Source organism: Saccopteryx leptura, chromosome 5 (assembly GCF_036850995.1).
Source record: "Saccopteryx leptura isolate mSacLep1 chromosome 5, mSacLep1_pri_phased_curated, whole genome shotgun sequence".
Taxonomy (NCBI): Eukaryota; Metazoa; Chordata; class Mammalia; order Chiroptera; family Emballonuridae; genus Saccopteryx; species Saccopteryx leptura.
This window is the reverse complement of record NC_089507.1, coordinates 189,688,255-189,704,985: the sequence shown is the minus strand read 5'-3', so window position 1 is coordinate 189,704,985 and position 16,731 is coordinate 189,688,255. Positions and strand designations below refer to the sequence as shown.

General features: G+C 41.1%; 1 protein-coding gene across 10 annotated transcripts in view; it reads left to right on the top strand.

The window, feature by feature from the left end:
• The window catches only part of PLCB4 (phospholipase C beta 4), a 385,287-nt gene that overhangs the window by 304,871 nt on the left and 63,685 nt on the right, over positions 1-16,731 (top strand). For all 10 annotated transcript variants that reach the window (XM_066387163.1, XM_066387166.1, XM_066387161.1 and 7 more), the window contains 4 exons: positions 6,130-6,211; positions 7,559-7,659; positions 8,303-8,360; positions 15,946-16,054. In XM_066387163.1, coding sequence (XP_066243260.1) covers positions 6,130-6,211; positions 7,559-7,659; positions 8,303-8,360; positions 15,946-16,054 — 350 coding nt within the window. The remainder of the gene's footprint in view (positions 1-6,129; positions 6,212-7,558; positions 7,660-8,302; positions 8,361-15,945; positions 16,055-16,731) is intronic.

The window sequence follows — 16,731 nt, the reverse complement described above, 5'->3', positions numbered from 1 at the left end:
GTTTTTAAAACCTTCCAATAGGTGGGTTTTTAAGATTTAAATGCCTTTTACTTATGTGTCCTCAGCAACCATTGGCTAAAATTAAAGAAGGCTTAATTGTGCACCTGCAATGGAAAGGTAGGGCCTGTCTCAGTAAGGGTGGTGCCCCGGGACAAGGCATCTCATTCTAGGCGTGGCTGATCCTCTAGAGCCCAGTGCAGGTGGCTCCAGGCTTTCTTGCCAGGTGCTCCCTAGGTGGCCTGTCCCACTCTTCAGAGCTGTCGATTCCTCACCTTGCCCAAGATAATAATGGTGACAAGGAGAAAAATGTCAGTGAAGCCTGGGTGGAATCAAGAGTGAGAAGAGCATGAACCAGATACATCCTCCACATGTGTTCTTTCACACTGACGTGTTTTCCCTCCGAGTCCTCGCGCTTCCTCCATTTCTGCCTCTCCACTCCCTCCCCGGTCTCAGCGTTTGCTAATTAATAGTCTGTGGGTACAGTTGCAAGCTCTCACGATAGTAGCGACGGGAATTCTCTACCAAACTCTCTAGTATCATTTTGCTTGACATTTGTGTAAGCACTTTGTGGAAACTCCAGAGGTTGGACTGCTGCCCAGAACGTCTGCTGCTGCTGCTGTCGTCCACATGAGGCCAGGACTGTGTTTGGTTTCATGAACCTAAGCCCTGAACTCTTAATCAAAAGCAAGTTTCCCAGATACCAACCTACTCTTCCAGGAATCTCTAGACTCGGGTTCATGTTCACGTCATCTCTGGACAACACTTTAGCAAAGCAGCCCGCCAGCACACAACAGATAACTGAATAAATAAAATCAACCCAGATAACACCCAGAATACAGGGTAGTGGCCACCTGCACAGGATTCGATTTAGACGTAGCTCAGCAGTGGCGTGCTGGTCACGCTTGGCCACGGCTGACCCTACTCGGTCTCCCTCTCTGCCCAGCCACTTCGTCTGTGTCAAAGGTTCCAGTCTGCATCCCTAGGAGAGCATCTTCATGCTCCCTCAGCATTGTTTCTTCAGATTTAATAGAGTTGTCCAAAAGGTCATCGCTTTTCTTCATTCCATGTATTATAGCAGTCATGGACTAAAGTACCCATGAACACAACTGAAATATCGATGAGAAAATGAAAAGCATACAAATCATAATGGACCATAGACAGTGTTCTTTTTACCTTTTTACTTAACCTTTTCTTTTCTTTTTTTTTTTTTTTTTTTTGATTTTATTTATTCATTTCAGAGATGGGAGAGACAGAGAGAGAAAGAGAAAAAAAGAGAAGGGGGAAGAGCCTGAAGTATCAACTCCCATATGTGCTTTGACCAGGCAAGCTCAGGGTTTTGAACCGGCAACCTCAGCGTTCCCAGGTTGACGCTTTATCCACTGCGCCATCATTGGTCAGACACTTAACCTTTTCTTGATGGCTTACAGGGATGTATACCTTAAGCATTTGTTGTGGTCTTTATAAATCTATAGGTAGGATTCTCTGCTTTTTATTTATTTAATAATTTACTAGCAAGTCGACTTTATGCCTTCTTTACAGTTTATAAAAAGCCCTGTTAGCATCCTTGATTGATGGCTTTACACTGGTCCTTTGTTCTATTGATCAGTTGCAGGACAATTATGTTAATGTGTCCCAGCATCCTACAGCTCTTTGCAAGTGTACAGCCGTTTTATTTAAAATTAATATTGAAGTAATAAGTCCAAACTTAGAGACCACAGATAGTCGTGCAAAGAAAAGAGACGTTAAGTTGGATCGTTTTTTACATATCTCACTCTCCTGCTTTCTCTTCCCAGATAAGGGTCAGGAACTGGACAAAGTATAAAAGACATAAATTGTGATTAGATCCCTACGAACTAGCAGTTCCGGTTTCGTTTGCATCTATCCGACTAATCACATCTCTATTATATAATCTCGAAAGCTATTTCTATTTCTGAAGATCTTTACCTTGCATGTTCACATGCAAAATTATTACTGTTTTTTTTTTCCTGAGAAATGACCTAGATATTTTGTCATCTTCTGTAGCTCTCTTGGACATGAAATCTTTGGTGCCTGCCAGTATTAACAGGTGTTTGACACAAGACATCTGCGATTAGGGGGCAGTTTGTTAGAGAGGATGGAGAATTGATACTATGCCAGAAAATAGTGGATAAATCTTCTGGTGGACGCACTGCCAAGGGCTAGGTGGAAATTGTTCTGAATGTTTTAATGGATATTAAGAGTAAACACTTTTAAAATGTCATTTCATCACTATCATACTGAAGCTTTTAAAATGGAAACTATTAGTATATTAGTGCATGTGCACAATGTTACAAGGGATCTGACTTCATAGTTACTGCGTAGCTTGGGAATGGCCCCTGCTCTTCAGCATTAATCAAAATTTAATACCCAGGAAGTTTCAGGAATGGTGAGTGAAGACAGTCTTGCCCCTTGTCTCTCTCTTCTATTCTTTCATCCATGCACGTGACCTGATGCAGTCTGCCTTTCTCTGAAACTTACACTCAATTTATCTTCTCACTCAGACCAAAGGTTTGGATGGGTCACTCTTTAATCTTTGCCATCTCCCATTCTTTGTAACCTGCAGTTGGAACCAATGTCTAGAGAGTTGGGAAATTGAGCCAGACAATAATTGTGGACTGTGGCTAGAAGAAATCTGAAGGGACAGTTGTTGTTTTAAAGAAGGCAAAAACTTCCAGTATGGTCATGGCAACCCAACTTCTACATAATCCACCCATGTCCCAAAGGACCAGCCTGCCCACTAGGATGGTCTGGTTCTGCTAGCGCTTCACTTCATGAGTCTTCCCTGACTATGACTATTTCAGAAAATGGTGTTAAAACTGTTGGACAGCCTGACCAGGCAGTGGCACAGTGGATAGAGTGTTGGACTGGGACGCAGGTTTGAAACCCCAAGGTCATTGGCTTGAGCGTGGGATCATAGACACAACCCCATGGTCAGTGGTTTGAGCCCAAGGTCACTGGCTTGGGCAAGGGGTCACTTGCTCTGCTGTAGCCCTCCAGTCAAGGCACATATGAGAAAACAATCAGTGAACAACTATGGAGCTGCAATAAAGAATTGATACTTCTTATCTCTCTCCCTTCCTGTCTTTCTGTTCCTATCTGTCCCTCTCTCTATCTCTCTCTCTCTCACATACACACACAAAAAAATGTTGGATATATTGTAGATCCTTTGAGGGTAAGCAAGGAATAAGATTCCAATACTGTTTAAGATTATTGGTGTTCTTGTCACCTAAAAGGTCCCCTGGAATGTGGACCTTAACCAGAACAATAATAGGTCTGTGCTCAACTTAAAGGTATTTACTTTTATAGCATTTCCTTTGGGGAAGGTGGTTTATTTTGATTCAATAAAATCTCATTGAGCATCTGTTAGCTGTGAAGCACTAAGCTATACTCTTTGAGCAGGAGGCTATATGTAGAGTTGACTAAATCACAGTTCTTTAGCCTGGTCAGGTGGTGGCACAGTGTATAGAGTATTGGCCTGGGATGCGGAGGACCAAGGTTTGAAACCCTGAGGTTGCTGGCTTGAGTGTGGGATCATAGACATGACCCCAGGGTCAGTGGCTTGAGCCCAAAGATCACTGGCATGAGTCCGAAATTGCTGGCTTGAGCAAGGGGTCACTGGCTCAGCTGGAGCACCCCATTCAAGGCACATATGAAAAAGCAATCAAAGAACAACTAAGGTGCTGCAATGAAGAATTGATGTTTCTTATCTCTTTCCCTTCCTGTTTCCCCTGTCTCTCTCTCTCTTGCTCTCTCTCTTGATAAAAAAAAATAAATAATTCAGTCCTTTATAAATATATTTCTATGAAATACCCCACAATGATGTGTCTAAAGTGTCCCTAGTCATCAGTGTGTTCCTCTCAGGACCCCGGTTAAATGGCATCTGCTGCGCCTCTGATGCAACTGGAAACTCAAAGAATTCACCTTCAGTCCACAACTCCCTCAACCCTGAGCAAGTCCATTTTAAGGCCCAAGAATGATTCAAAAAGATGCCCGAAGCAAAAGGAATAAAGGCACTGCCTCAGGGCAGTGGTCTATTCCCTTCCTTTCTCCCACTTTCCATCCTGGTTTGGGCACTTTTATGGAATGAGGCGAGCGAGATTGGCTTGCCCAAGTCCTCTCATGAAAAGATGGGCCTACGAATGAGCCCTTTGGGCCAGAATGCCACTTGCCTTTATTATCTTGCGGGCAGTCATGTTATTGGGCTCTGACTTTGCCCTCACTAACAGATTCCCGTGTGGACTTCCCTCTGCTCTGGCACTAGACACCCTACTTTCTCTTTCACACAAACACTTGAGCTTTCCTAATCCTGTGAGATGTTCTTTTTCTACTTCCTATTTTTTGGTGCTTTACCAAATTCTAGCCAAAACAATTCTGTTTCTATATCCTCTTCCCTTCCTCTCTGCTTTACCCCCTACCAGACACCCAGATTCTGTTTTATCAGAAAAGCTCAGCCCTCCACCTGCTGCTGCATTCATGACCATGCCAATAAGTTTCCATCTCCTTTGCCAGGCGTATTCAAACCTAGAAGCTCAACGCAGCTGAGATACCCTGAGATTGTTATACAGCGTTTCCTCCTGAGTATAGGTGCCAGATATCCCAAATCCTGCTGGAGGCCTGTAGCTCTGCCATTAACACATACTTTAAAGAAAAATACGCACTGAATAGCTACTCTCTCTCTGTATTATAAAAGTCAGTTAAATTGAACTCTAGAGAAGTGGGAAAATATGGAAATAGTGCCCTCTACACTAGAAGTCATTTTACTTGATGTCAAGCAGATGCCCTCCCATGACTGTAGATTTGCTAGAATTCACAGGCCTCCTGACATTTGAATACAACTGTCTCAAGTACTCTTGAAAATATACCTCTTGAAGTATTCTTGGACCAAGTATGAAACAATAAAGCGTTGAATGAACACAGAGAAGTTCTTTTACTTCAAGTCAGTTCTTCCCCATCTATTTCGGGAACTTATAGTCTGGCGCTAAAGTGGTGCTTTCGCCCACTCATCAAGATTAACTAGTGGTCCTGCTTCCATTTGGGGCTTGCCTTCTAGTTAATGTGCATGGTGGAGTGCGTGTGCATGACAAGGTTGGGTTAGGGAGGCGCTGTTGCAGATTCTCTGTGCTCACTGGGAAGGCATTCTGAAGCCCAGCTTCACTGATGACAGTAAGCTCTCACTTAAGTGGAGCTGGACTAGTGATTTACAGTTAAAGATATTATGGTGACAAATTACCAATCAAGGAGTGACTGAGGGTTCTTTGGGTAGCCAAGGCATGGCTCAGAGCTAGGTGTGGATTCCAAGGTACCAAGTTCTCTCCTCAGTTCATGTACTGATCATCAGGAGTCTCTTTTTTTTCTACTTTTATCATCATTAGGAAATATGCTCATTGAGTTGGTATCCATTTTACTAGTCTGAATGCACACCAAGCAAGTTAAAAGGCCGCACTATTATTCAAAAATTCCCTGTCTAAGGGTAGTGCCAAGATTCTGTCAAAACAATGAATAGTTGTTCCCCTGCCTTCCCTCTCCCCTGCACCTGTCACTTTCATAATAAACGCCTCAGTCCTTGAGGCAGATGATATTTCAGAGTAGCTCAAGTGTGCTTAGCTCAAAAAACAAATAAACAAAATATGTCTGATAATGCCTGTCAGTTGTGGTGGGCATTACCCAGGGAAAAGGCATTCACAGGCCTGGGCTGAGTTCAAAGGGACCCACTTGTTTTCCTCAAACCTAGATATGGTCGGCATGAGGCTCACTGCTACAGCTAGCCTCCATGGGCCACGTTCCGTCTTCCAGAGTAATTTGGTAGCGTCAAAATGTATCACTGTTTTCACCCAAAAGTGTATATCCCCCAGTGCCTCTGGTGTTCACAAACATTCAGGAGGGTGGCCTGTCTTAGAATCAAATAGTCTCGCTAGCACAATAAGCAGGTGGCCACAGGGACCTTGCAAGAGCTAGTTTGGGAAGTAAAGCATACCTAGAAGTGAGAAGTCATTTTATTCTCCTGTTCTTTCTGCCTTCATTCCACCATCCCGGATGTTACTTGGAGTTATGCATCACAGAAAACAGAATTAACAACAACTTGATTGTTTTCCCCTTTCTTTTCTGCTCTAGTATTACTAGAACCTTCGCGTCGGGGAAAACAGAAAAGGTGATCTTTCAAGCACTCAAGGAGTTAGGTCTTCCCAGTGGAAAGGTATTCATTTATTTTATTTTATTTTATTTTTCAGTTACAGTTGACATTCACTGTTCTGTTTCAGGTGGGCAGCGTGATGTTTAGGCATTCATATATCTTACAAGGCGATGCCCCCCATAAATGTAGTACGCATTTGACACCAGACACAGGTGCTGCGATATCACTGACTCTGGCCCCTGTGCTGTACTTGTCTGTTGTGCAATTACCAATTTGTACTTCTGGGTCCCTCCTCCTTTTCCGCCCGTCCTCCTATCCTCCCTTCCATCTGGGAACCACCAGTCTGTTTCTGTTTTGTTTGTGTGGGGGTTTTTTGTTTGTTTGTTTTTAGATTCCACATGTAAGTGAAATAACACGGTATGTGTCTTTCTCTGACTTATTTTCACTTAGCATAACGTATTTATTCATTTAATAATGTGTTCCTAAAACCATTTTCTTTATTTATGTTTTCCTATGGAATAAGCCAGATTATGTATCTATTAAACCAATCTCAATGAGACTGAGAATTAGATCCAGACACAGAGAATACGGTTACTTGACTCTTCATTTTCCTTCTATTCTTCCTTTTGTTGTCCGGGCATTTTAACTTCAATATTTTCAAATTCAGATACTCTACTTCAAAATGTTTTTTGTCAACTTTATTAAGAAAAGGAAACGACTCTTTTACACAGTTTATGGAAAGCTTATTCCAGCGCAGGCTGTCACCCTGGCCTCCCAGGCACAATGTCAGCATGAATAATTGCCTAATAAATTCAGGTCTTCAGGACGGCTGGGCACTTGCTTGTTTTATGAAGCTCCTCTTCCCGCACAAACCGTTTGTGTTCATGGCCCTTCAGATTTAAAATAACTGAAATTAATTTACTGACTGTGACAAAGCTTTCACACATCCTATTTGAAATAACAATTTCAGTACGAGAAGTAAAATCTTTTAGGGTTGTCCCGAGCCTTGTGAAAGTTCAGAGCATCCGCAGAAGTAAACTTCGGCTTGATTGATTGTGTGCCCTTTAGGCAGGTACGTACGTGTTCTTCCACGAGGAGAGAAAGAAGAAAGAAATGTCGTTTTCTGTTGGGCCTATGGGGTGTATCCCAGAGCAGCCCAGCTGTACCGAGGTTTGAAGATACAAAGATGGCCAGTCTCCTGGTACCGGGAGATGCTCGTTTCCATGTGCTGCATTCCAGCAGATGGCCTGACGAGGCTGGAAGTGGGCCTGGGGTTCCTGTGAGCAGGACTCATACATGGAGGCCCTGGGGTCCCACGGGACCGCCCCTTTGCTTTATAACCCTGTGGATCCTTTTCCTTCAAGGAGAAAATACGTTCCATGATTTATGACACATTTTTATTCTTTGCAGAATGATGAGATCGAGCCTGCAGCATTTACTTACGAGAAGTTCTATGAACTGACACAAAAGATTTGTCCTCGGACAGATATAGAAGATCTTTTTAAAAAAATGTAAGTTCTGTTGATGAGAAAGTCTCCTGTCAATGTTATCCTTGTCCTTTTAGATTTTCTAGACTTTTATTGTCATAGTATTTTATTGTAAGTTGACAGTATCTAGGACTATCTAGTCAGGGTTACATTTTCACCCCTGAGTTGATCCGTGTAAAAGTTCACTATTTTTTTTGAGAAGCTTTTACATAAGTTAGTGGCAGCACCTGGAACTTTTTATTTTCCCCTTTGCATTGGCTTTACTAACTCCCTACAATTTTAACCTGCTCCTTTAGGTATTAACCCATTATGTGAACTAACTAGATTCGATTTGGAATGTTATTTTGTTGTTGAAAAGTTCATTCATCCAGTTACCTCAAATGGATGACTTACATGTTGTTGTGTAAACAATGTCATGCTGAAAACGAATTGCAGATATTTTCTCTGAGCTAGTGGGAGGGTCTTTTTTGTTGTTGTTGTTGTTGGGTTTTATTCTTTTTTTTTTTCTTTTCTTTTCTTCTTACAGTCTGGCCATGTTAAGAACGCACCATTACTTCAGGGTTAGGAAATAAGTTTAGAATGATCATCCACCAATGTCAACATGTAAATCGTGCCTACTATAGCATCAACTACAAAAACTTACTTTTTCTAATAAATTTCTTTTCAGCAATGGAGACAAAACTGATTATTTAACGGTAGACCAATTAGTGAGCTTTCTAAATGAAGTAAGCTTTTTCATACATTAACTCCATATCGTCTGTGTGCAGTGGCTTGCCCCCTCCGGTCCTCATTGCATGCCCGCGTCCCGCACCCTCCTTCGCTTCGCTTTTGACCTGCTGATCTTTCCATTATGGCTTTACCAGGTGCAAAAATCAGCTGCTTGCCCCCGTGTGTTCACGCACTTCCTACACGTCGGCTTTGCACACTGCTTTTGCGTTGGTTTCTTGCTGTGATGTGTAGCTCTGGTTCTGTGTGTGTGTGTGTGACTTTTTTTTTATTTATTTCATTAAATGTGTATGTTTTTGCAAGATGATATTTAAGGTACTTATTTTTTATTTCTCTTGACCTCATTAAATAGAAAGAGAGTGGATTGAGTTTACCACAGTAGATAGTTGGATTCTCCATTGCTAACTTTTTCTCATATCTTTGCATGGATTGGAAAGCTGTAGTTTTGTCTTTGAATAGATTGCATGTAAGAAAAATTTGGAGGTTCAAATAGAATATTTTGACAACAAGCACAACTACATTTCCTGGGTGAAAATAGAGTACATATTAGGTCAACTGGATTGCAGGTTAAATTTTTTACTTTTTATTTTTATAACATTCTCAGAGCCGATTTTAGAACATGATTCACTTAACAACCAAAACTGGTTGGCAGAATTTGCTTAAGGAAAATAAAAAAAATAAAAATTTGTATTTGAGAACAAGTAAAGGTTGCAACTTTTATTCCAACTCGGATTAACTTCTTTTTTCTTGACATGTACAAAGAAAAGTGTTTTGTCTTCAGTGAAACCTCCTGAAACTCTTACTAAATCCATAAAAGCAAATTATTTTTTTTTCCTAACACATGAATAAGAAGAATCTAAGTGAGAAGTGGCCAGTGTTTTTTTTTTTGTTTGTTTCAAAGCCATTTATGTTAACCGTTATATCATATAAAGAGAAAATGTGAGAAAAGGAAGTTTCCAGCCAGACATGAAATATCTGAGATATGTTGTTTCAAAAAGAGAACACAGGCAGACTGTGATTTGCCAGTTTGCAGAGGCAAACCACTTCTTTGCAAAGAGACTTTGCTGTTCTTGCTCTGCCAGGGCTCAGTGACTTTTCATTTGCAGGGCTGCATGTTAGAAGCCACAGTTTCCAGCACCTGGAAGCAGTGAGGCAGGAAAGAGAAGGCACTCCGTAGACCCGCACAGATGCCTCCGATTTTAAATAAGCCTTTCAGCACAATACAGTATTTAATTCACTCGAAAACAGTTTAAGTTTTCGCACACCATTAGTTTCTGGTCATGTGAGGACTGTCTTCATATTCTTTACCCAGATATTATCCACATTCTTATGCCGCCATTGCTCACCGGTTCAATCGCCTTCCTTTGTCTCCTTAACCCCTTCCCCCTCCTCTGCTTTAAAAAATACAAAGTTGTTCTGTTTCCCTCAACTTCTCCACACACTTGGTGTTTTTTGATCATCTTAAGTTGGGATGTTTCCCTGAAATCCATGCACACTTGTTGATCAGTGTCACCCTGTTAAAATTAATTTTCTAAATAAAAATAAAGAAGTGTTGGTGAGATGGGCACTGTAGGGGAGAGGGGAAAAAGCTACCACAATAACAGTTTGGCACTTCCTAGCAGAAGGCCTCTTGTGGGCACTGGGGTGAAGCTAGCACCCAGCCGTCCATTAAAATTTTCATTTCACTCTGCAAATAAAGAAATAGTTCTGAAGTCTGAAGGTAGGTGCTGTGTTGATGGGCTCTTATTTCATGCCTTTCCCTGTATGGGTTGTTTTTGTAGACCTACTCAGGAGTTATATTTGTCATTCTTGTAAGTCTAGGTACATAACATTCCATTTTTAAAGATGTGACTGCCTATACTGTCTTGCTCTGCCATCTGAATTCTTTCTTAAATACTTATTTGGTAAGCTGTTACTTATCACTATTACAGTAGTCAGTAGCTCTTACTTGTCAGTTATGTTTTCTTCTGATTGACTTTTTATTAATATTAAGAAAGTACCTCTAATTTGGGGATGGGACTGATAGAATCAGTGTGATTTCTTGTTGGTTTCTTTAGGTCATAAGGATGCCAAGACAGTCTAAGAAACTATACAGCCTTTATTTTTCATCCAAGTGCCCGTCCAGAATCTCTTCTTCCTTTTCTGCCCTCGTGAACTTGATTGGAAGAACTAGACAGAAATCTGAATTCTTCTTAAGAAGCTTTGTCAAACTTAAGGAATGTTCTGCCAGCTCCTTGCACCCTCTCTTTTGAGTTGCCCCTCATCCTTTTGGCAAAGTGTCTTCAAAGCCCTTAATGACAGGAGACAATGTCCACTCCAGAAGGCTGTCTCTTTTGGAACAGACTTTGGAATGAAAAGATCTATGGGTCCCAAAACCTAGACCTAAACATTTCCAAAATGCTTTAGCCATAGTCTCAACGAGCCAGAATTTGACGATGTGTTAGGGAGCTCCGGATTATGCAATAAAACAAGGAAAAATAAATGAGTCCCGTGAAAACAGAAGGACAAGGCCCTCCTCTCATTATTTGCAGAGTGATTGCACACCCTGAATATTAAAAACTATCACATGAAAAAACTCTTTGAATAAGTAAGAGAATTTAGAAAGGTAACTGAAAACATGATCAAGAAAGCAAAAATCAGGCCCTGGCCGGTTGGCTCAGTGGTAGAGCATTGGCCTGGCGTGCAGAAGTCCCGGGTTTGATTCCCGGCCAGGGCACACAGGAGAAGCGCCCATCTGCTTCTCCACCCCTCCCCCTCTCCTTCCTCTCTGTCTCTCTCTTCCCCTCCCGCAGCCAAGGCTCCATTGGAGCAAAGATGGCCCGGCGCTGGGGATGGCTCCTTGGCCTCTGCCCCAGGCGCTAGAGTGGCTCTGGTCGCAACAGAGTGATGCCCCGGAGGGGCAGAGCATCGCCCCCTGGTGGGCAGAGCATCGCCCCTGGTGGGCATGCCGGGTGAATCCCGGTCGGGCGCATGCGGGAGTCTGTCTGACTGTCTCTCCCCGTTTCCAGCTTCGGAAAAATACAAAAAATAATAATAATAATAATAAAATAAAAAATAAAGAAAGCAAAAATCAATAGACACAAGTACATCAAGATTAACCAATTAGATTGGGGAGGAGGTTCCATTTTATTAGAAAAATCTATCCTGCTTTTCACCACCTTTCAGCGTGTAAATCTCCTTACTCTTTTGTTTTGTTTTGTTTTGTTTTCATTTTCTGTTCAGTGTATTGATCTGTATCTCCAGGAAACCAGAAGGAAAGGAGGAGAGACAGCCGTCCATTTACTTCCTTGGTTGCTGTGTAGGGGTTTGTACCACCTCCTGCCTGTCCATGTCATCTGCACTTACTAGCTTTTCCCGATAGCTTTAGACCTGCTCCTCATCTGCTTCTCAGGACCTCCTTGTTTATTGCTTCTCAACGTGTGGTCGTGCACCTGCAGCGTAGGCATCCTCTGGGAGCTTGTTAGAGATGTAGACTCTCTCGAGGCCCACTCAGTTCTGCCGAGTTGCAATCTGCGTTTAACAAGATCCCCAGGTGATTTGTCCGCAGGCACATTTTGGGAAACACTGTCCTAGTGAATTACCTGGGTCCCTTCTCGGAATGCCAGTAGCGAATGGGAAGAATATGAGAGCAGCTTCCATCTTCTCTTACTTGCCATGATGAATTTAGTCATGCAAATCCACCATTGAGATCTAAAATTTTGCCACAACCATGTTTCTTACTTATTCTCTTCCAGTAGACTGAGGGAGACTTTCTTTATCTATATTATGAAAATAGCAAGTAAGCATCTGTGAGAGCTGGGGAAGGCACTAATTATGAGCTGCCTCATGGCCGCTCTGCTGTCATGGTCGGACACTGCAGTCCGCTTGGCTCTCTGGATGTGGCAGCGCTAATTACAATCTCCATTTGTTTCACCTCTCTTTTCCTGTTCCTAATGAGAAGCTAAATTGATTTTAGTTTTACCTTCATCTTTTATGTGACATCGTAGGAAGATGATAACAACTAGGGGTCTGCAAAACTGAGGAATGCAGACAGAGCCAGAGAGAAATATCAAAATAAGACAGAACAGAATGCTCTTCTAGCTCCATCATAATAAGGATCTAGCTTTGTTTTCTTATCGCTGGCCATCTTCCCCCCTGCATTACACATATTACATCAATGAATTAGGGCTAAACCTGATTTTTAAAATTTCTTTTCTATTTATTTTTCAGTTGAAAGACTGTAAGAAAGGACCCAATATCTCTTATTTCATTTACACCTTTATCTAACTTTAATGCATAGGCAAAGAAAGAAAAAGGCTTATTAAGTCTTATGAGTAAACCTCCCCTTGCCAGTGATTCCTTTAACTTCTTTCTATCCATTGTGAATATTACTTATGTCCACATCCATCTCTCCCAGTGCTGTTTGGATTGAAGCCAGTCAATGCCTTTTCTCCGTAAGAAGAGTAAGGACTCGTAATGGAGCGATGTCCATGACTGCTCATGCACTTGGGCACCACTGTGAGACCTATTTTTTGGAACCTGTTTAGGATCTCGTGTTACAAAGCTCCGGGCACCATGGGGTGAACGTCCTGGATATCCTGCTTCCCGAGCCCCAGCTGAAAACCAACGGCCAGTCCCTCCGAGCTGGGAAACACGAGCCTCACCGTGCTTATGTCTGCGCAGAATTCTCTGCAACTCTTTTACTCTGAGATTGCCTGGAAATGATCTTCCTCCTCTTTGTTTTTTCACCTAAAACTTATAATTTTATGACTTGAACACAAATTTTAGCATTTGTTCCCCTGCTTTTGGATTGTCCAGATTGTGCCGTATTTCCTTTTCGTGTTTTTTTGTTGTTGTTAATTTTACTGATGTTAGAGGAAATGAGAAAGAGAGAGGGAAACATCAATTTGTTGTTTTTGTTGTTCCACTTATTCTTGCATTTGTCAGTTGATACTTGTATGTGCCCTGATTGAGGATCAAACCCACAACTTTTGGCATATTGGGGAGATACCCTAACCAGCTGAGCTATCTAACCACGTAGCTCACGTTTTTGAAACATAACAAATTTAGGGAAAGCAAAAGATTATGTTACCTGGTGGAGCATATGCAAAAACAGATGCAGTTCCCCGTTGTCTGTTCTTCATGCTCATTTACTACGAGTGAAACAGAAGGGATTATGACACATCATCTAAGGGCTTGGTTTTCTTGGCTGTTGCTTCTGATAGGCAGGATGTTCTAGTGAATATCGTACCATGAGGCAAAATTTTAATAGGGTTTAATTGGGAGGACATCTGAAACATTAAGCATTTCCCTATCCTTGTAAGACTTAGGTACTTTTAAAAAAAATGGTATTTCAATAGTTTAAAAGGCATACCTTTACATGTTAGAACAGTGCTTCTCAAATTGGAGCCCATCAGAATTACTGAGAGGCTTGTTAAAAACAGGATTCATGGGTCCTACACGAGAGAATCAGATTTGGTAGGACTGGCGTGGGGCCTGAGAATGAACATTTCTGACAAGCTCCCAGCTGAGGGTGGTGCCATTGTTGCCAATCTCAGAGCACACTGTTGGAAACCAAGTTAGATACACACACACGGGTATGTAAAAAGCACATAAAAATGTCTGGCTTCCCTCTCCTCCTTTGCCTAACTTTATCTCTTCTTTCCTTTTTAGCTGAATCTCTGCTTCCTCTCACTTTTTAATTCATATGGATTTGCCCCCATCATCTCCATGAGTCCAGAATATTTATTTACCAGTGAGCAGATCTTCAAGTCAAAAGACTTAATTTTAATAAGGAAGGGAAATACAGTGGCCAGCCATGCACATAACTGTGGTGGGGTCTATAAAAGAATCCCACAGCCATCTTCTTCTGTGAGGTTATTTACAGAGACAGATGAGAGAATGAATGAGCCTTAGAAAGAGGCTATTGTTCATCGGTTAGTTTGTTTTTAAAACAATGTAACCTCAGCAAAGGGGTGGTGCTTGTTATTTCCTGGAATAGTGAGCTCTAAAGCTGCATGGTGGCATCCATTTCTTAAACCAGGTGTCGCATGCCTTCACTCGCCTGGCATTCCGTGGTTCACATCACACTCTCTCTGCATACCCCATAACTTTTGTTCTTTATGGTCTCCAGGCCTGTTATGAACATAACGGTTTCTACTCTAGCACGTGCATGGATGTGGGCTATGGTGAGCTGGAAATGCTTAGATGACAGCAGAAGCATGCTTCATTGGGAGAAACTGACAGAAAAGACATTGATTCCTTTTGAATGAACACTCAATTTGGTGGGGAGGTGGGAGGACCAGAACGGGCGAGGCCGCAAGTGCTTTAGGAAATTACATCAAACGTTCTGTTGGCCAAAGGCATTCATTCTGTGGAACCCACTTTTCAAATGATCATTTCAAAATAAATGGGGAAGGGAAATCCATATGAACTTTTAACCATTGTTTCTTCAATACATTTTCAATAGTGTTTTTCCAAAGTCTGTGTATATATTTGGGTAAAGAGTTGTTGCCAAAGTTCTTACCTATTGACCAGGTATTGCTCGCATCTGCTTATCTGCCATTATTCCATTGATGTTTGCTTTGTTTATTTGACGGATGACCCCGGTCACAGTGTTTGGTCCTCTAATCCACAGTGAACAATAAGAAAAGTTCATGGACCCACTGCCTCCAGGTCTATACAGACACACAGACACACACATACACACAAAGGGTTGTAGCTGAGTCGGTTAGTAATTTGAAGTTGTTTATCACTGCTGTGAAATTGGAGTGGCAGACTGTAGGAATAACATGGCTCCTGATGCCTCATGTAGTACCACGAGCATCTAAGTGCCGATTAGACAAGCATGTCATCACCACCCTCTGAGTACCTTAGTCATGTACATACTCTCTGCACAGGGAGTTTTTTCAGGGCACACCGAGTTACATTTTATAGACTTTCTGAACTACTGTAATTGAAGTGCAGATTTTTATATTGTTTCTGGCTTGTAAATATTTTTGTGCTGATTAATTTTCATTATTAAAATTTATCCATATTAAGAAATATTTACTCCAGAAAACAAAGTTTGCAGAATGCCCAAGAAATCTTTTACTTATTTAAGAAAATTGAAATTGAAATGAGATGATGTTTGCCTGTCTTAGAGGATTTTTGTAGTGTCTTTGTTTTGGCACTTAAAGTAGTATATTTGAACTATTTTGGGGTTATTTTTATTTTGCTTTCATTTGTTTTTTTTCTTTAAAAAATTTTTTACCTCATTTTTTTGACATTCATGCCAAATATCTTACCTGTGGTCTGGAAATGAGAAGACAGTATACTTGACACACACACTATATTACATATCCTTCCATTTTTGAAAGAAAAACAAAATATATTCTGTGTTCTCCCTCTCTTGCTCAGTGAGGGCAACCAACCAAATACTTCTAAATTTGGAGTTTTTTGAAGTATGTTTTAGGGAGAAAGACAGTAAGACATGAAATCCTACCTTTGTAACTATATATATGTTATTATAGCTAGGCCTTGTTTTAGAGTTTACATGCTTGAGTCGTGTGTAATACCAGAAAGGCGAGCAATGGCGACCTAAATGGAGTTGTTTTCTCATCATAGCATCAACGAGATCCACGACTGAATGAAATTTTATTCCCATTTTATGATGTTAAAAGGGCAATGCAGATCATTGAGATGTATGAGCCTGATGAAGACTTGAAGAAAAAAGGTAATAAAAGTGAAAGCAATTTTTTTCTTTACAAAAAAAAAAAAAGCAAGAATATATACAATTTTTAAAGTTCTCAGGATTTTTAGTTAAAAATATCTTTAAATGCCTTGGAACTCCCTAAGGCAAGGATTGGTAACTGACTGATTTTTTCTTTTTTGGGGGGGGGGCGGGGCTCTACGTTGGTATATATTTTATGTTACATCAAAACTTCTCCATGCTGCCTGAATTAAAAGGTCAAAGTTGTATTATTAAACACATTATAGCGGTTTCCCCCCACATACTTTCTTATATTGTCTAATGCTTGTATTGCATAATGCTTAACAGGCAAAAATGCCAAATACAATTTCTGTTTGCAACCTATGAAAAGAATTCCGTTTTCTATAAAAATGTACACCTTCTTCTTCTCCCTTCTATTTTTCTAAAACTAGTACACGTTATACATTGTTTGATAAACCCTCTCACCCATCATTTGACCTCTGGTATGGAAGATAAATGCAATTGCGATGAAATTAGGAATCAATTTAGCAATTCTGTGGGGGTTTTGAACCTTTTTCTCTTTTCAGTAAAACTTTGGAAACAATGTGTTGTCCATTTCGATATTTGACCAAGAAAAGGCTTGAAGAGAAAACTTAGGATTGGTCCCATAGCGGAGGGAAGCACCGACAAATGATGAGAGG